The 21,738-nt window shown below is 39.8% G+C and overlaps 1 protein-coding gene across 1 annotated transcript; it reads right to left on the bottom strand.

The window, feature by feature from the left end:
• Positions 1-1,607: 1,607 nt before the first annotated feature.
• LOC106082802 (transcription elongation factor B polypeptide 3) lies at positions 1,608-21,418 on the bottom strand. Its single transcript, XM_013245534.2, has 8 exons — positions 20,811-21,418; positions 16,602-17,414; positions 16,071-16,538; positions 14,830-15,044; positions 8,749-8,843; positions 8,486-8,685; positions 2,576-2,867; positions 1,608-2,503 (listed from the first exon to the last, which is right to left on the bottom strand). Exons 1-8 carry the CDS (start codon positions 20,883-20,885, stop codon positions 2,424-2,426), a joined length of 2,238 nt encoding a protein of 745 aa, XP_013100988.2. The 5' UTR covers positions 20,886-21,418; the 3' UTR covers positions 1,608-2,423.
• Positions 21,419-21,738: the final 320 nt, after the last annotated feature.

Here is a 21,738-nt window from a genome sequence, read left to right as displayed (position 1 = left end):
TAAATTGTGATGGCTGTTCAACGGCTCGGAGACCACGAATACGTCGAATGGCTCTCCTCCTTGCCCTGTCACTCTCGCGATGCACAAAAAAATTGAAGGTTGAACAACCTGGCGCATTTCATCGGATCACTCACGGTTATTTCTCCAAAAGTGATTGAGGTCCTGCCGTCTACCGGAGTTCGAGAGTGACTTAACAGTAGACCACAGCTTGCCTACACCGGTGCCTAAGTTACATTGCTCCAAGTGTTTCAGCCACAAATTCCGCTTATGTTCGTTGACTACCCTCTTTATTTCCAGATTCAGCTCGCTGATTCTGGGGTTAGTGGGGTCCATACCACGAATCCCATCGCGCTTGTCTGCGAGTACCACTGCCTGCGCCGGGATTTTGGGCCGCACTTGGGGTATTCGATCGGCTGGTATAAAGCGAGCGGCTGCTGCGTTAATGATGTCTCGGAATTTCCTCTCGGCCACAAGCACATCAGAGAGGGGTGGCAGTTCACTGAAGCGGCGATTGGTATACTCCCTGAAGCCAGCCCAATCGGCCTTCTTCTGATTGATAAACGTCCGGCGCTCAGAGGTTATGAAGTCGGGTGGTCGGTCGATGGTGAGAATTATGGAGAGGTAGTCTGACCCCAAAGAGATGACGGCTTGCCAGGATACGTCACTCAGAAGATCAGGGTATGCAATGAAGATGTCTGGGGAACTGCTGCACCTTCATTCCTAGAGTGATCCTTATGTAGCACATTGTATCCGTGATAACTTTGCAAGCTGCAGGTGTTGGTCAGCATTGTCTCCTGGATCGCTGCGACCAATATATCTTTCCGACTCATGAAATCCACAATCTCATCGATCTTGCCACGAAGGCCCTTGCAGTTTAGCTGCAAAAACGATACATTTCCCGGCACTGACCTGACAATATTTGGGCTGGGATGCTGCCGTTGCGTATATTGCCCTACAGGAGAGGTCACATAGTCCGACGACGACGCTTGTGACCCACTGCTGGTTATGTTCGCACAGCACCTTGCGACATATCCAATATGACTATACTCCCGTAGTGAAGTGAGGTCAGAGCAAGATCGGTAATGTACCCACTCCATTCTCCAGTTACATCTCACCGACACCAATCGATAATGGAAGCGGTTCTGGCAAACCGAATAGAACCAGGGTCCGGGGTTCACAGAACCAGGGTTCGGGGGTTCACAGAACCAGGGTTCGGGGTTCACAGAACCAGGGTCCGGGGTTCACAGAACCAGGGTTCGGGGGTTCACAGAACCAGGGTTCGGGGTTCAAAGAACCAGGTTCACGGACCAGAAGCGTGCGGAGAAGGAACTCCAGGATGTGCCTCTCCCATGACGAAAAAAGACGAACACGTACACTGAGGCGGCAGCCCTTGTCGATGAGGGTTCCATCGGGTCAATCCGGTGCGTATTACATAGTTTATGGAATTGGCGCCCTCAAACCCCGCAACATCTGTATCTTTACAGCGATCGTGGCTACAACAATACAACGACGTAGAGATATGGACATTCCTTACGTTACCGAAAAAGACGAAAGATCTTGACAGACAGAATGTACGAGCAGTAACCCACAATTTTGAACCAAAGGGATTTGCTATTGGTTTGAGATATTTGTTTTTATTGTATTTAAAATATTTTCATAACTTTTGCTATTATGTTTGTTACAATTCTAAACGATTATTTTGTAGGTATGTAGGTATAACTTATAACATGCACAACAATATTGGCAATCATTACACGTTACAACGAAAGAAAAGGAAAAAAAATAAATAGTTTACATTTTCATTGTGATATTAAGTGGTTGGCAGGAGAAAAACAAAAAGCTGCATATGTTTATTTTCATATGTTTTTTATGAATAACAATAAGAGAAAAAACCAAACAAATCATATCTGTGGCTATGTACGTAGGAGAAAGATGTGATGCTGTCATACATAAAACATACTTTGATTTGTAAGGTGACAAACTGTGGTTTCCTTCAAGTTTGCAATTATAATAAATAAAATTATGCTCCATTAAAGGGATTAAAACGGTGTAAAGTACAAGTGAACGGTATGTGGAACTAACGAGTATATAGATTTTGAGGAATTTGTTTTTTTTTAGTTCGAGGGGGTGGATGGTGGCATGAGGAGACAAAAGACTGATATAGTAAAATAAGATGGATGAGTGTGTAGTAGAGAAAGGGCTCATCAAGATGATAAACCCATAAAAGATAAAAAGTTTAAGAAAATAGAAAACCCAAACAAGTGGTATGAGGCAAACAAAAAGGACTATCACTTTTCTGTTTCTGTTAAATAATTTAAATTATTTTCTGTTTTTGCTTCCTTATCTATAAATAACTAAGGCTAGATGATCCTTCACCAACATACTCATCACCCTGGAGAGGTAGTTGGTTGCTTGGCTCCTTTCTAACGCTTTAGACGACCCCGCATGAATGCCAATGTCTTCTGCATTAGGGGTGCCTTTTTATTGCGTACCACAGAACTTGCTGTAAAGGTTGAACGGAAAAGGAAGATCAAGACTTAGTTCAATTGTTTTGAGTTCAAGCTAAACTACTTACAAACTTGAGCATTATCTCTTACAGCTGGTGACACTTTCAAACGTTGATCACCCGATTTGGCTGCATTCGGTGTGGCATTTTGCAATGAGGCAACACGGGCTGCTGGTGTGGCCACTAGTTTAGCTTTTGTTCCATATTGCTCTTGTTTGCGCATTACATTACGCGGTGGTTTCACCATCGAATCGACAAACGCCAATTGTGTCTTTCGCACGGGTGCCGCAGCGATTTTCTGTGATTGTTTGATGCTGTCTTTTAGGAAACTTAATCTGCGTTCCTCTTCTTCTTGACAGCGCTAAAAAGAAAATAAAAATTAAAATATTAAATTTGTTACGGTACCCTAACAATCTTCTGTTTTATTGTAATAATCTGGCAACTTCATGACAGCGCAGCTGGCTCAAGAGTTTTTGTATTTCTGCACACACGCTGAGTCAAGTTGTAACCGACAACCAATACACATCTCTTAAAGACAATTTCATCATACTTGCTTAATTACCTTTTGTTTTTCATTAATATCATTTAAAGTATTGTTTAAATAAATAAATTAATTGTTATGTTTTAAACATCGACTTTCTATCGATCGACCATCTCGTAAGAACATAACAAAATTATGTATGTATGTACTGAGCTTATTTTCTTATATATAAAACTCAATTAGTGTTTATTTGAATGTGTGTTTGTAAATTTGTTTGTTCCGTATAGACTCAAAAACGGCTGCACCGATTACTTTTTTTTCGAATTTACACAGATTGTGGGGAGTGATCCGGAAGAAACAAAAGGCTATATAATTTTTTGATATCTCAAGGGGGGCGGACCCTCCCCCTTACCACAAAAGCACCACCCAAAAATAAAAGTTGACCGATCGGGCCAATATGGGAGTCAAATGAAAGGTATACGGGAGAAGAATACAAATTAAAGTAGAGGGCCTAGGGGGCTGCCCCGACCCCTTCAAATAGGCACATTGGATGATAATGACAATATGGGACTCGAATGAAAGGTATTCGGGAGTAGATTACGAACATGGTCAGGAAGTGGGAATAGGTTATATAATTTATTGATATTGGTAGAGGCAGACCCTCCCCTGTTACCCCAAAAACACCACCCAAAATCAAGGTTGACCGATCGGGACAATAAGGGTTTCAAATGAAAGCTATTGGAGAGTAGAATACGAATATGGTATTAAAAGTTGAGTCCAAGGAACCCAGGGGCCACTCCAACCCCAAAAGTTCCCCAAACAGACATATTGGACGTACACATCAATATAGGACTCATATGAAAGGTATTCGGGAGTTGATTACGAATATGACATAAAAAATGAGGTCCAAGTAATTGATGGTCGTCCTATCCCCGATAAGCTCTCCAAATGTTGTGAATATTACTCGATCATAGCTTGATGTAACTCAAATGAAGGGTATTTGAGAACAGATTACGAATTTGACATTAAACTTTGTGTCCAAGAATCTAGGTGGCGCTTTACCTCAAAAAATCGCCCCCAATAGATTATTTTACAAATTAAAACCAAGGGGGATCAAATGATAGATATTTTTGAGTAGAGTGCATCATTCAAATATGTGCTCAAGTGGCAGATGGCGTGTGGAGCACAACTCTCATATAGACAACCTCCACCAAATGGCTGTATACACCAATCATGGCAATATGGGTTTAAATTAAAGGTACAATATTGTGGACGGCGAATCAAATATCTTTATTCTGCACATATATCTAGCGAACCACCTCACCCCAAAACAGTCCATCAATCATAATGACCTAACAGGACACTGTGTGATTTAATTAATGTGTAGGAACACAAATAAATGTGTCCCTACATACCCTCCGCCAAATTATGACGTTCAGCGCGATAGGATCAGTTGCAAACCTTAACATTAAGATTGCAACCATTTTTAGCTCATCGATAGACAAGACCAAACGATGTTCTGCTCGGAAACACCTTATTGTTCAAAAGTTTTAGTTTAATAGTAAGAACTATCCCCACCGCACCAAATATTTAGAAAAGCAAATTATTTCCTTACCACAGGAAATCGTTTAATATTGCAATTTGATTTAATTAAAAAAAAGACTAAGTGATTACTATCTATAGTCATTTATAGACAACTGCCACATGAGGATCAATTTTATAGACGTAAAGCTGCGCCATGCGAGTAGCACTAAGATTTAAATTAGCGCCATCTACTGATGATTTATTTTGTTGATCCAACAACCAGTAGATGGCGCTAATTTAGAGAAGCCAGCATGAACAGAAAGAGGGCAGAGTGGTCAAAATTCTCATACAGCATTTAATTTTGTTATGACAACCAGTATATGGCGCTAATTTAGAGAAGCCAACATGAACAGAAAGAGGGCAGAGTTGTCAAAATTTATCATACAGCATTTAATTTTATTATGACAACCTATCGGTCTCTGAATAAAGAAAAATAAAATATAGGAATTTCGTTGAGGTTGTTTGTGGTTTTATTTTTTAACTTTCCCACCCTCCCCCTTACCATAATTTTCAAATAAACTAGATCTCGGAAATGGGTAGGGAGATTTAAGCGAAATTTTGTTTGCACACTTACAGTAACTTAAAAATAAAAATTTGGTATCAAAATCTGGAGTGGGGTACCTACGAGGGCCGCTCACCTCAAAAAACCCGCCAAACAGAACAATCACTACAATGTGGGTATCAAATTAAAAGTATTTGAGATTAGAAAATGAATCTGATATCCAATTGTGGGACTAAGTGTTTCGTGGGTCAGCCTACCCCCAAAATACCCCTCAATTTGGGCATATTTACCGACCATGACAGTATGGATCTAAAATGAAAGATCTTTGGGAGTAGAGCACGAAATTGACTTTCACTTTTGTGACCAAGTCTCTGAGGGTCCACCACACCACCACCCAAACAGGACCTTTACTTACTTGGGGTGTAAATAAGAGATATTTGAGAGTAGAAAAATCCACAGGAAATTGCAATACATTTTCGATTCAAATTAGGCAGAAATTTCCAAATTTAGAGTACTTTTCTCTAACAAAGCATTATCGGGCGCAGCAGAGCGGGCTGGGCTCAGTTAGTCTTATATATAAAAAAAACAATTTGTGTTTGTTTTTTTGTTCCATATAGACTTAAAACCGGGTGAACCGATTACGTTGAAATTTTCACAGATAGTGTAGGTTGGTCTGGAAGGAAACACAGGCTATATAATTTTTTGATATCGGATGGGGGCGGATCCTCCCCCACACCATAAAATCCAAAGTTTGCCGATAGTCACAATATGGGTACCAAATGAAAGGTATTAGAGACTAGAAAACAAATATCGTATTAAAAATTGTGGGTCCAAGTACCCAGCGGGCCACACCAACTCCAAAACAATCCCATGGCAGCCGGTTGTACGTACCGGATTGACCCGATGATTTCCTTCACATCGGCAAGGGCTGCCGACTCAGTGTACCACACACTGCTACTACAACAACAACCAACTCCAAAACTTATCTAAACAGATATATTCGACGTTCATGTCAATATAGGACTAAAATAAAAAATATTTGGCAGTAGATTACAAATATGGCATAAAAAAAGAGGTCCAAGTAAAGGTCCCTCCACCACCCAAGTACCTACTTCCAAATGGGCACATTAGCCGACCATGGCTATATGAGACTCAACTAAAAGGTATTTGGGAGTAGACTACGAATATGACATTCAAATTTGCGTTTATGACAAGGTGGCGCTTTTTTTCCTAAAAATACGTGAAATAGGTCAACAGATTGACCCATTATGACAATGTGGGACTCAAATGAAAGGTATTTGAGAGTGGAAAACGAATCTGATATCCAATTTTGGAGCCAAGTGTTTGGGGATACGACCTAAAGCACCCCCTAAACTGAACTTCATTTTCGACTATGGCAATATGGAGCTCAAACCAACGGTATTTGGGATTAAAGAACAAATTTGATTTCTATTTTCAGGGCCAAGTGCCAGTGGGCGCACCATCGCCAAAACACCCTCCTAACGGTTCACGTTTACCGACCATGGCAATATGGGGCTCAAATTAAAGGGATTTGGGAGTGAAGCACAAATTTAATATCGATATTTGAGTCGAAATGTCTGAGGTGCCATCCCTCCCATAAAAGCAGCTCTCATAATTTAAAAAAAAAATCTAGGGGCCGAATAACCGCATACGCGAACGAGTAAAATCTTTCCAAATCTCTCTATTGTGAACAATGTTATTCTTTGTTGAAGGGGAATTTTTGAATTTGGGGTAATTCGACCTCGGAGATTGGTAATGCGATTCGTTCGAATTTTTTTTGCACTCTTACAGCCACCTAAAACAAAACATGGTTTCTATTATTGGGTTTGGGTGCCTCAGGGGCCACCCAAAAACCGGCAAATGGATGTATAGACAAATCACGACAATATAGGGCTCAAACGAAAAGTGTTTGAGAGAAAAAAACGAATTTGATATCCAATTAAAGAGCCATGTGTTTGGGGGTCACCTCACCCCAAAATACCTTCCTAACCAAACGTATTTACCCGTCCATTGGAATGTGTAACTTATATAAAAGCTATTTGGGAGTAGAGTACGAAATTGATACTCATTTTTTGGACAAAGACTTTGGGGCCCACTCCACCCTCAAACAAAACTTATTTTCCGATGATGCCAATATGGGTCTCATATAAAATGTACTTGAAAATGGAACACGAAGCTCATATTTACTTTAAGGGCAAAGTGTCTGGGTGGCAATCCCACACCGAATTATCCCGTAAATAGAAAATATTTACCAAAGTGGTAACATAGGAACCGAAAGAGAGGCATTTGGGAGTAGAGTAAAATTTTGCCCATGAACCGAGCAGGGGCAAACCTCTCACACATCAATGAGTGCTTTCCGATACAAGTTTAAACTCAATGATAAGGGACCTTTTTTTTATATCCAAGTCCGAACGGCTTGCCGCAGTGTGACACCTCTTTGAGGAGAATTTACAGAACCATGCATGGCTTGCTACCTCGCAAATTTCCAGCCAGCATTAAGAGGGGATAACCACCCCTTTAAATTATTATCGATGTTCTCACCAGGATTCGAACGCAGGCGTTCAACGTCATAGGCGGACATGGGCTACGGTGGCACACATTCGGTATCCACATTTAGAGCGAAGTGTCCCCAACCTAAAAAGACATTAGAGATTTAAAGAAAACCCAGCGGAGCGGACGTAAGTACATAACTTAAAATAGAAGCTTTATTTCTTTGAGTCCGCAATATAATTGAACATTATCGATCAGTCCACACCTTCAGGAACTTGACGAGGATCGCCACTTCCACATGAAAATGTGGTTACAACAACAATAACAACATTATCTGCAGAGGTGGTTTTCAGAATATCTACTCCTTTATTGTTGGGAATTGTATTTTGTTTCCAATTCAGATTCTTGCAAGAATTCAAGATGCGCTCTACAGACAGGCGGCCTGCCGCATCAATGACATTTGTTGCCAAGATTTCTGTTATGTAGGTGCTGATGAGTGCAAATTGTATGGCCTATGCGAAGTTTGGAGAACGTACGGATTTCCTTTTTTCGACTAGTGTTGGAAAAACTGGAGCAACGAGGTAGGGATTTATTCTACTGTAATGTTGGTGTTTGAATTCTATCTTTTTCAGATGGACACAAGAGCGAAGTTCTGTTATATTAAATTTTTTCAAATCTGTTTCCAGCAGTTTATCGAAGATTAGAGGGAGGGAATTTGCATTTTTTGCATATTGAATGTAATTTTCACTACAAAAATTTGTCATTATGGAGAAAAGTTTTGAAGGTCCATCTATCGATGGAAGGGCAACAAGCACCCAATAGATTATATACGGCCATAACTTTCCCCATACCTATATCTGGTTATCTCTTAATAATGCTGTCGCCTTAATCGGTTACTTACTATGAACATTTCTCTCCATGACTCATTTTCCAAACGTTTCTGAGTGCGAAATTTTCTAGAAACATGCACTTGCCACAGCACATCACTGTCCTCCATCAAATAGCGATTGTAATCCTCGAATTCATACAATTGTTCTGGTGTGGCTCTTTCTAAAACTGGTCGTAATACTTCGAATGGTACACCACCAGTGTACTCCAAAGCTAAGCACAAAAAAGCAGACAGAAAATTATTTTAAAATATAAGCTAGAAAGTTACTTACTTACCATCGATATTCTTTTGTAGGATTCGTATACACATATCGAATAGAGATGGTACTTGAAATATTTGCCCAGTTTTTGATCCAGAATAAATTTTTGTTCTGCAATAAATTAGTGGAGAAAAATATTTAATATTAAAAAAATAAGTTTTTAAACATATTGTAGTTATTTTATATATTGCTTCATCATTAAGTTATAAATATTTTTTTTAATACTGCGCCAGCTACAACATCTAGCTACGTAATTTAGTTGAAAGACAACATATAGACAATGCGTGTCCGATAGATGATGGTATCTTGTCGCTGACGAATATGATAAGGTATGCATGTCCGAATGGGGCAAATAGGAAATTCTTCCAGCCTACGCAAAGGTGGTTTGATTGGGCGTGTTATCGGCAATGGAAACTGGTGCGTATGAATTTTTAAGAGGTTTAAAGAGAGTCATGACGCTGCCAATTGCAAAAGACATTACGCTTCAAGGGTGAAATTTCGGAGACTGTGTGCGAGGAAGAAATTAGAATACCACAATGACAATCTCCAACTCCTAGACAACGTTTCGAACTCCAAGGAATGGTGGGACTTGTCTAACTCCTTGTGAAAGCGCACAGCGAGGGAACCTGACTGCTGACGAATTCCTGGTCCATTTCAGTGCGGCGTTTCATGCACATTGTGGGACGGAGCCAATGAGTTGTTGCCTGCCATGCTTTATTGACCCTTTGCTTGACTCCCCGTTCACGAACTTAAAAACTAAGACGACCCCAGGATTTGATGGTCTACCTTACGAGTTTTATAAACATGCACCCTACTGTTTTCTGGATTGCCTGCTTGGACTTTTTAATAGGATTTTTATAACGGAAAGAATTCCTCCTGCATTTAAGACATCAATTTTGTTGCCGATACATAATAAGGGTGACCCGAATATACCAACAAACTACAGAGGCTTGTCTTTGATGAACTCTTTGAGTAAAATTTTTAGCAATATACTCCTAAATCGACTTTCCGACTGGCTAGACTACAACGGTGCATTGATTGAGTTCCAGGCAGGATTCAGGAGGAACTATTACACAGTGGATAACATGTTTAAGCTGGTCAACATTGTCCATTTAAGCAAGTTAAAAAGGAAGACCACTTATGCTTTCTTTGTAGACTTTTCGACGGCTTCCGACACTATTCCTAGGAATAGTTTACTTTTAAAATTATCTACGGATATTATCCAAGATGGTAAGGTTTCTCCAACTGTTACACGAAGGTACCAACAGCAAGATATAAGGCGGCACGTACATATCAGAGAGTTTCGTTATGGAAACGGGGGTAAAGCAGGGGTTCGTACTAAGTCCTGTCCTATTTTCGCTTTATCTAAACGACCTGCCCGATGTCCTACTTGGAGGTGTGATAGTGGCGGAAACTACCATCAAGATATTGTTATATGGTGATGATATAGTTTTGCTTTCCGATTGTCCAGATGGTTTGCAATGAATGATTGATGTTTTAGAAGGATATTGCGCTACCTGGGGCCTAAGGGTTAATTTGCTTAAATAAAGGGTGATTTTTTTGAGGTTAGGATTTTCATGCATTAGTATTTGACAGATCACGTGGGATTTCAGACATGGTGTCAAAGAGAAAGATGCTCAGTATGCTTTGACATTTCATCATGAATAGACTTACTAACGAGCAACGCTTGCAAATCATTGAATTTTATTACCAAAATCAGTGTTCGGTTCGAAATGTGTTCAAATTTTGACAAATTTTGTTCAGCGATGAGGCTCATTTCTGGTTGAATGGCTACGTAAATAAGCAAAATTGCCGCATTTGGAGTGAAGAGCAGCCAGAAGCCGTTCAAGAACTGCCCATGCATCCCGAAAAATGCACTGTTTGGTGTGGTTTGTACGCTGGTGGAATCATTGGACCGTATTTTTTCAAAGATGCTGTTGGACGCAACGTTACGGTGAATGAACACATTTCGAACCGAACACTGATTTTGGTAATATAATTCAATGAATTACAAGCGTTGCTCGTTAGTAAGTCTATTCATGATGAAATGTCAAAGCATACTGAGCATCTTTCTCTTTGACACCATGTCTGAAATCCCACGTGATCTGTCAAATACTAATGCATGAAAATCCTAACCTCAAAAAAATCACCCTTTACAAGGTATTAGTGTTTCGAATAGGTGCCAGAATTGCAGCAGACTTAAAATGGGTCTACCGAGGGCAAGATATTGACATTTTTAACAGTAACACGTATCTTGGACTAGAGATCACGTACAACTTATCATTCAGAAAACACCTGGGGAAGAGACTTGCATCATCTAAGATGGCAGTTGCTTCCACTTGGTCAGCTTATATAAACAACCCACCTATTTCTATGGAGAACTAAATGAAGTCTGGGGTTTTGCCCGGTGCGATAATGTTGAGAAATTATTGCGATTTTTTACCAAAAAACTGTTTTATTTGCCGAGCAATACACCAAATTATATGATCAATCTAGAGTCAATGTATGTTCCGACTCTGGAAATGCAGCTCAAATATTGGGTTGCCCAAAAAGTAATTGCGGATTTTTTAAAAGAAAGTAAATGCATTTTTTATAAAACTTAGAATAAGCCTTAATCAAATATACTTTTTTTACACTTTTTTTCTGAAGCAAGCTAAAAGTAACAGCTGATAACTGACAGAATAAGAATGCAATTACAGAGTCACAAGCTGTGAAAAAATTTGTCAACGCCGACTATATGAAAAATCCGCAATTACTTTTTGGGCAACCCAATACATTTTAATATTCCTTACTATCGTTCTTCTGATATACTGCGTCGTTTATTTTGCGTACTCCGCAGGGGCCTTCCCAATGTGTTTGCAATTTCGGACACAATCTCTTCTTGGGGGCCTTTACTATTTGTCGCATGGTTATATCCATCCTTCATCCAGTTCCTGGACGTTTTTGTTCGTCGTCGTATTGAAGTTCCTACCTTCCTTTCCGCAGTCTTCACCCAGTACCTTAAACTTGCTTCCGAACAAAGCCTTAGACTGTGTCCGCAAAGCTGAATCGTGTACATCTGATTTATATGGCAATAAAAGTTTTGATATGTACACATCTCGATCTTTCTGGCCGCTTTCCGCCACTTCTTGGAGATGTCTTCTAGAGTGCGAGCAAATGTTCGCGATGTTCTGGTACCATTCGGCTCAATCACAGACAGTTTACCTGTTTCACAATCTCCATTCATTGGCATCCTTCTAATTGATTCGCCATTCCGAAGTATTGTCTTTGGATAGTTTGTAGTCAAACGTTTAATAGGGACATCCTCACAATTAGCCATGCTTACTGTTCAGTTCATCACACCATGCTTCATATTCAGGTTAACACCAAACATTATCATAAAATCGGCTCCAATTATAACTTCTTCCACAATATCGGCTACTATGAACTCATATGTAACAGATCTATTAGAGATAGTTAATTCCATAATAACTTTTCTTTTGACTGTTGCGTGATCCCTCATGGCCGTACGCAGTCTCACTCCATTTAAGGGGGATATTCCTCCTTTTACCAAATCAGACCTAATAAGAGTTTTTGATGCGCCCGTATCCAAGGTTAAGATGCGACTATCGCCATATATGTAACCGGATGTTAAAAGGTTTGTGTTTTCCTGTTGAGTACGAAGATTGAAGGCCCAGGATCCATGGTAGCCAGATCATGCACTGCTCGAATATCGCGGTCTAGCTTTAAATGTGACTGTGAAGAATTTTCAGCCACTCTTTTCCATCTCTGGGTTTGAGGTGGCGATGTCGATCTGAGACGTTTGAGTCTAGCTCTACATTTAAATGTCCAGGTTTGTCACAATTGAAGCATTTTAACTTATGCTTACTTGATTCCCGTTTCATTTCTTCCATCGCCTGCTTTATTGCGTTCTTCACCAACTCGATAACAGATTTCGACTCCTCGTACTCGGTCTCCAACTTACGCACCTTGTAAATCTGCGGTTTCGCAATTATTCTCGCCGTTTCTTGCACTAGAGCATATGACATAGTTTCTGCGAACATACCCTTTCGTGACGCATATGTTGCCCATTTAATTTCAGGGTCACGCATGGCATTGACGAAGGTCCCAATCTTCATGCGGTCCACCAACGGTTGGTTTTCTCCATTACTAGTCGCTCGACCTCAGTAGCGAAATCCTGCGGCGTCTCGTTTGATTTCTGCACTCGTCCTCTCAATTGTCCATAAATTGAGATATTTCCTGGAGTTTCTCGTTCAGAGTTGTGGAGTTTTCTGAGAATTTTGCATCCAATTTTTCAGCCAAAATTCTGGAAGTGTCTTCCAATATTTTACTGGAATTTTCTTCCATCATTTTACTAATGTCGGCTACCATTGCTGCGAAACTCACACCAATTGCAGCTTCTTTCAAAACTTTCTCGCCGCTGGCATCATTCATATTCGACGAATTCATATACGTTGATGCAAATTTTATGTAGCTCAAATTCCTCTAATAACCGCTTTTTCAATTCCGCCATGTTGCCGGTAGTTACTAGCTACATTTTACTTAGCTCTTTCTTCAAGTCTTCAACACATAGACCGTCTTCCACATTATAAAAGTTTATTTCGTATTTTTCTTGTGACACCAGTTGTTACGTTTTTACTGTTGGTGTTTTACTTCCAATTAAAACACAGTGCGTTTACAATTACTTTACTTAACAATGATTGATTTATCTGCTTAAACTCCGATTACACTGCTCTTTAAATCCGGATTTAATGGCTCGATCATCTGTTTTCCCTTTGTAAAATCAGCCGACGAGAGCCTTAAATCCGGATTTAATGAGCAATGTAAGCGGTGTTTAAATTGCTTTACAACTCACTAACTGCTGTTTGCTGATACGTTTACAATACGCGCTTTCAGATAAGACTGATTCGTGTTGCGTTACGCCACTGCGTTATATACCTCTTACTGGCCACATCGATGTTTCGAGAATACCCAATCTGGTAACTTCGCGATAGGTCCTCTCTTGATCTCTGCTAAAGTTGACCAGCATTGACAAACACAAACACATATACATAACATGATACTTGACCCCAGCACGGGATAGCTGTGAGCACCGAACAAGCTCCAGGAGTACTGGCTAAAATTCTGTCCAAAATTGTTTTCGAGAAATTCTTTAACAAGGCAGGAATATGCAAAGAACATCCGTTCGATTTTCGAATAAAAAATTTTTTGGAGAGCACATGTCTTTTCTACGATGTGGTGTGGTGGTACCTAACAGAATTTCTATATGTTTTCCAAGAGTACTGATCATAATCCTCCGCCTCCGGAATCGACAGAATTTTTAGATATTTTTTCCGTTTTTGCTTTAAGCATTGATATCGAACTTTTAATTTAATATTTTTATACCCTCCACCCTCTCCATCCTGGCGTGAAGATCAGACACCATTTTCAGCGGTGGTTATCCCCTTACAAATGCTGGCTACATTTGTGAGGTATCCTGCCATATTAAACTTCTCTAGCAAGTTGTGTCGCTATGCAGCATGCCGCTCGGACTCGGCATAAAAAAGGAGGCCCCTTATCAATGAGCTTAAACTTTAATCGGACCCACATTGATATGAGAGAGGTATTCCCTGTTCCTAAATGAAATGTTTAAGGGAATTTTAGTAGTATAACTTCCACGATAGGAGCTAGGCGCTTGAAATTTTACACAAATACTAGTTGTTAGTGTTGGGAATGTAAATCAATTGGGATTGCAAATGAGTCATATCGGTCCAATGGCCATCATGTTGCCGCGGCGATCGGTCGTATTGACGGGAACTACCTTATTCTTCTATAAAAGCTTGACGAGGATTGCCATCGCCACATGAAATTGTGGTGACAACAACAACAAATAAAAAAAATCTTCTTTAAGAATATACCTCCGTGGATAGGGACGGGCGTTCTTTTAACATCCGCTAAGTGTTACTTTGAATTGTTTGTTTTTTTAGCTGGATAATTCTGGGCAAGGTCCGTTTTTATGACACTTTTCTGTATTTTGTTTATAAGCAGCTCAGTTGGACAATACGCCAGATCAAACGCTGCATGATCTAGGATTTTAGAAAATGATATTTGTTCTTACCTCATTGTTTTTGACGAAATTCCGTGATGCAGGGCCTCAGCATCGGTTAGGGTGCGCATTGGTTTGGATGAACTTGAAGTGGTATTAAAAACGCAGTCCATAACAGTTTGATTGAGTGGCATAGGTTTGTAATTTGTCGATATTGTGGGTAATTCTAAAGCTATATTTGGATCTAATGGTTCCAATTTCGCTGTTGACGACAAAAGATCAGGTTTCTAAAAAGAGAAAAATTGAAAAGCAAACAATTTAGACCGAAATTTATTACATCAGATATAAGAATTGCATATCCAAAGATTTATATCTGATATTTATCAATATATTTGGAAATAGGTTCACTATGTGACGGAAATTTTGGCAGTCAAGGCAATCCACTAAGCCCATACTACGACATCTTATGAAGCACGAACCCTAACTCAACACGACGACAAAAACACGAACCGCGCACGAGATAGCTGTGAGCACCACCCTGGCTGGAACTATGAGGTCCGATCGGTGTTGTGCTCATAGCTGTCAAGAGAAGCTTAACAATCCCATGGCAGCGTGTGGTGTTCATCGTTGTCAGGAGAAGCTTTGCTGGGTGCTCACTGGCGCGTCTATAGGTTGCGGATAATGGTATGCTCAACAATCAACAGCAACAACAGCAGCGGTATCGAGTGCAGAGTTTCAGTAAGAGGCCGGGCGGAAGCTGAGTACCAATAATGCTCGATATGATAAGGCCGGATATTGAGGCCTTGTAATAACCAATCGTCATCATGTTCCCGCAGCAATCGGTCTTTTGGAACGGATTCTAGATTTACAACATATGGACATGTGGCAATTCAACAACAACAAAAACTTTATTTATATATCAGACCACTTCCCAGCAACGTTGTTGTTGTTGTAGCAGTTTATTGTGTACTATCTTTCGTCTGCTTGATTCTGTTGAGTGTCAAGACCCAGGAACTCCGCGACTAAGATGGGGTGCGTCCACAGGGATCTGGGTCTGAGTCGAGTGGGTCTGGCCGGGCAGTTAAACAGGTGACAGTTAAACACTTAACTGTCCCAGCAACGTTATATGATAATGCAAGTCAGTGGCGCCTTCAAATAACCAATGGATATCATGTTCCCGCGGCGATCGGGAACCGAACGAGGATCGCTACCTTCACATTCAAATGTGGCCCCGCTCCAGAATACACGCTTTGTAATACAATTTTGATATTTTGTTTTTTGCTAAAAGTTTTATAAAACAATGTCTAACTTACCGCTGTTGTCGGTTTAGATGTTGTCGGTTTAGATGTTGACACAGGACTGTATACTACAGGAGATGCATTCATGCCATTTTTCTTGTTGCTTGTTGAGGGTTTGGGAGGACTATCCTTTTCGCTGGCTGGCGTTTTATTGGATTTCTTGCTCTTCTTGCTTGTTGGCATATTCAACATGCCCAGAATGTCGCCAAAATTGGTTCCCATGGAAGAATCAAAACAATCATCTTCCCCATCATCATCCTCGGTGGGCGAAGCTTTGGCCGAGCTTGAGGACTTTTGCGTTTTGGCAACTTTAGGCTGTGGTGATTTGAAATCAATTGATTCTGTGTCGGAATTATGCCGTCTTTTGCGTTCTGTTGATTCCGAGGGCTCTTTGGTGGATGATGATGATGATGATTTGTGGGAAGTGGAGGATGATGTAGATTTGCGATCATTTTTTTCCTTTGAGGAAGATGAAGTTTTTTCCTTTAAAAAAATACATTATTTATTAAATTTTAATAAATTTTGCCTTGCAGAAGGTAATCTTACCTCCTTTGATTTGTCCCTATCCTTGGAAGAACTTTTATGTTTCTCTGTTCGCTCTTTATCGCCTTTTTCCTTGGAGGATGAACGATGATTATTATTGTGGCTATCCTCGCTTTTGTTCTTAGAACTCGAACTATGTTTGTGACTGGAATTTAAATCCGTTTTGGATTCCTTTTCAGATTTGTGTTTTTCCTCTTTGCGCTTTTCACTGCGTTCTCTATCTTTTTGGTGATCCTTTTCTTTATGCTTATCCCTAGATTTATGTTCGGTCTTCTCTTTCTCTCTCTCCTTGCTGCCACTACTAGATTTGTGGTGAGCTTCCTTATCTCTGGATGATGATGATGATGATGAAGATGATGTCTTATGTTTATCGTTCGAGTGCTTGGACGAGGAAGATGATGAATGTTTATTGCTAGATTCTTTGTGGTGGGTGCTACTACTACCGTGATTGCGTTCTTTGTGTCTATCCTTTTCAGAATGCCCCGAATGCTTGCTCTCATTGTGTTGTGTTGTGGTAGTATGATTAAGATTTGCATCATCCTCCTCTTCCTCTGGATTGTTATTATGGGGTGATGGTGGTTCGGCACCCCCGTGGTCATTATGATGTGATTCATTCTCGTATGATTGTGGTGTGGTGTCCATGGGTTCTTCTTCGGCTGCCACCATAGCCTTCCATTTTGTTACTAAACTTTTAGCAGCAACACCTATTTCACCATTAAATTTCCGCAGTGAATTGACAGTCTTTCCTACGCCAGTTTCTTGCAGGTGTTCAACTTTAATGGGCAGTTTGTATAGTTTTTGTATACAGTATAGAAGCTGGAAAACAAAAGGGGGAAAATGTGAAATTAAAAAATTATTTACTAATAAAGAAATTGATCTAAAAGCCCTTCAAGATTTTGTACCAGTTTTTCTTACAAGGCAACATTTGATTTAGAGCAGTAGATTGGCAAGTGGTCAAATTAAGGAACATTCCAAATAGTCAGCAAACTGTGGTTAGAACACATATTCTAAATAGACAATTATGTTAGTTTGGGAAAGAGAAGAATGTATCAGAATCGCATCCTCAGCGATCGGGTCTATGCACGAGAATGACCTTGTTTCCCAAAGGGAGCTTGGCAAGGATCGATAAACCGTTATGCAAGCATGGAGATAGGTATCCACCGCCAGAAGCCTCAAGGTGGATCTTCATGATCTAGAGCCACAGGTTCAGCGTTACAAGAGAGAACCTCTAGATCAAGCGGCATATCATGAGGGTCTGGAAAGTATTTATGCATACACGGTAGCAGATGCGGGTTATAGCACCCGGGTAAATGTTGTCCTTGGAGAACGACCGACTCCCATTGCGCATGAAGAAAATGATCTCCCACGGCAAACCAGAGTAGTTTTGGCTCAATTACGTTCCCGCAGATATAGCCGCCTCAATTCCTAAAGAGCAAGGACTGATGCGAATGTGCAGGATCTATGACCCGATTGTGACCAGGGACCATGCGACACACGTCACCTGTTTCAACTGCTCAGCCAGACCCACTCGTCTCAGACCCAAATCCCTCTGGACGCACCCCATCTTAGTCCCAGAGTTCCTGGATCAGGATACTTAACAGAATCAAACAGACGAAAGATAGAACACAACGCACTTCTACAACAACAACAGCATTGTTTGGAATAGTAATGATTAGAGATGGGTTTTTACCAACGCTTGGCTATTTACCTTGGGTATTTACCCAATAAATATCTTTTTTGTGTATTTATAATTTTGCAGATATCTTGGGTATAAAAAACATTTCCAAACAATTTTTGATGATTTAGTATTCTTTGTATATAAAAAGGACCTTCTGATCTCATAAAGTCGGATTTTAGTTATATATAGCCTCTCCAGTCTTAGTCTTGAGGCAATAAATTGGTCATTTTCATCTGATTTCGATGAAATTTTGGCACAGTGAGTTCTGGTATACCCCTATTCGTTTCTGTGAAGTGCGGTTCAGATTGGACTTTATTTGGATATAGCTGCCCTTAGACCTGATCACCTGATATGGGGTATTGAGGCCATAAAAGATCCATTTATTACCAGAATTCGATGAAATTAGGCACAGTTTGTTCTGGTAGACCACTACCCATTTCTATCAAATGTGGTACAGATCGGACCATATTTGGATATAGCTGCCATATATACCGATCTCCCCTTATTGCGTAATGAGCCTCTAAACGAAGCATTTTTTTATCCTATTTCAATGAAATTTGGTACAGCGAGTTCCGAAACCCCTTCAAACCTTCTTATTGAATATCATCGAGATCGGACCAGGGGTCTACCAGATGAAAAATTACCAATTTATTGCCTCTAGATTTTATGTCTGGAGATTAGTCTATATAGCGGTTATATGTAACTAAAATCCCATTTTATGAGATCAGAAGATCAGGTTTATATACAAAGAATATGAAATTATCAAAAATTTTTTGAAAAATGTTTTTATATCCAAGATATCTGCAAAATTATAAATACCCAACTTTTGGGTATAAATGGGTAAATACCTAGGTATTTACCCAATTTACTGGGTAAATACCTTTTGGGTATTGGGCGTCCCATCGCCCATCTCTAGTAATGATCTAATCTCAGCCAGCTCTATAGAAAAGTTATGTTCAGCATATCTTGATAGGCTAATTCTATACCGTGAACTGTTGTTATTGTTGCCACATTTCCATGTGGAGGTGGCGATCCTCGTCAAGCTCCTGTAGATGAGCAAGCTCGTATCAGTCCAAAGGACCGATAGCCGCAGTTATTTAAAGGCGCCAATAACTTGTCTTGTCATATCAAGCATTATTTGTCCAAGACCTGGTGCCTCACGGTCTCTCACTGAGACTCTCGGCTCGATACCGCTGATTGCCCGCGACTGCCGTTGCAGCATTCCACTATCCGCAAACTGTGGACGCGCCCGGTGGCTCGCAGCTAAACTTCTTGGGACAGCATTGAACACCACGCAGATCGGACCTCAATGTTCCAGCCTATGTGGTGCTCACAGCTATCACGTACCGGGACCGTGAACTGAATGTACTCCTTGCAAATGCAAATTTTCCCATGAACATCACATAATCCGGTTAAATTTTAGGCTCAATGGTAAGCGGCCTCCTTTTTATAGACGAGTCCGAACGGCGTGCCGCTATGCAAAACCTCAACCATAGAATGGGCGGTATACTTATCTAGTCATTCCGTTTGTAACATCCCAAAATATCGATTTGCGTCCCCAAAAAGTACTTAAGATTCTTGATCGTTTTGACATTCTAAGTGGATCTGCAATTGCATTTACCTCCGTTTGTCTACCCGTTCGCCCGTCTTTGGAAATCACTATAGCAGTCGAACTTCATCTTCTTATTGATGTACATAGTTCATTGGGTATTGCAAATGGGCCAAATCGGTTCATATTTACATATATAGACAGCTTTATAAAAAATGATCCTTCGATTTGAGTTCTTGAGCCCGTTGAAGCAACTTTTTTCCGATTTGGCTGAAATTTTGCACGGATTGTTCTGTTACAAATACGCCCTTCAGCTAAGTAAATTTCCGTAAACTTTTAGTATAGGCCACGGTGGTGGCTATCCAAGATTCGGGTTGACCGAACTTAGCGAGTTTTTATGTACTTGCTTTTTATAAGAACCTGTCGGTTTATAACCGAAATAACGGTTCTCTGGTTTAAATATTTGTAAGAATTTCACCTTATATTACCGCAATAAATTCATTTTTGTGTTATTGGCTTCGATGAAGGGACTTTCTTTATTTTGATAGCTCCCAGCAAATCACTTTCAATTTTTCACAGGACAAATTTTGAATACACTACTAAAATAAGCTTCTCTGTGTTTGGCAAAAACAAAGGCCACAAAACAAATACAACAACAATGAAGGTTGTAAATAAAAACATCTGTTAGTGCTTGATATTGTTGTTGTTATTGCGGCAGACTTTGTGGTAGTTCTTAGGATATCATACGATACTCCAAATGATTGTTGAGGGAAAAATGGACTCAACCAGCGATTGATACACCTTTCACAATGCATTTGTTGTGCATATATGGAATATCCCTGACACTTCATCAAACATATAAAAATAGAACTTAGTGACATGCACACAAACAAAACCACTTACATTTCTTTTTTTCACTTTTCATTTTGCCCACTTCCATATGTCTGCAGAATTTTTTAAAATATTTGGGTATGGAGATACTTACCCTGGCCTCATTGTCTTGACTATTATCAATGCTACGTTGATAATGTTGTATAACTTCAACTATGGAGGTGGTCATTGTATGGTTCGAGTTCTCCTTCCGTTACCAATTTCGCAACAAATTTTTCTTTTCAACGCTGGATACACGTTCTTGCCTGAAAGTTGTAATCTCTTTTTCAACAAACAAAATGTTGAGACGTCAGATGAAATTAAGAAGCGACATGCAATCACTTTTCATTGAGTGTGTATTGGTGTGCTCAAGTTCGTTGTCGTCGTCTTCGTCGCAATTGCGAGACGTTTTTTTTCTTCTTTTTTCGACAAATGCCGCACTTAATACACTCCCTGCAGGCAATTGGGAGAAGCTTTCCCTGCTGGATTTTCCGATTTTCACTTTTTGATAGTTTTTAATAACTTTATACTTTCTTTTATTTTGGATTTATAAGGAAACTTCGAGTGTCAAACAAATCAATTTTGCAATAAAAAATGTATATATCGATAAGTTGGCATCATACATCGATCCGCACACATTTGACATATCGAAATGTCGATAAAATTAATTTCTGGTAGATGGATGCTGGCCCTGTTTTATTTTTGCTTCACTTATAGCAAAGTATTCTGTTCAGCTTTCGGAATCGTTGCGAACAACTTTAACAAAATATCACAATTTTTTTCAAACATAATTACATGAAAGTTTTTTTACTAACTCAAACTTACATTCATTTTAAACTAGGATTAATACTTTTTAAGTGCTCCTTTTAAGCCATTAGCGTAAAAAAGACATTTATTTCAATTGTTTTCTTTTTTTGTTTCAAATTAATTTACCCTGAAGGGGAAATACTTGACCCGTCAAAGATGTATAGCACCATTGCTAATTAAACTGAAATACCCAGTTAAGGAATCATAACGCGATGTTGGCCCATTTCAAAAAATCA

This window comes from Stomoxys calcitrans, chromosome 2 (assembly GCF_963082655.1).
Source record: "Stomoxys calcitrans chromosome 2, idStoCalc2.1, whole genome shotgun sequence".
In the NCBI taxonomy this organism is placed as follows: domain Eukaryota; kingdom Metazoa; phylum Arthropoda; class Insecta; order Diptera; family Muscidae; genus Stomoxys; species Stomoxys calcitrans.
The sequence above is the reverse complement of the archived record's forward strand: the minus strand, read 5'-3'. Positions and strand labels throughout refer to the sequence as shown.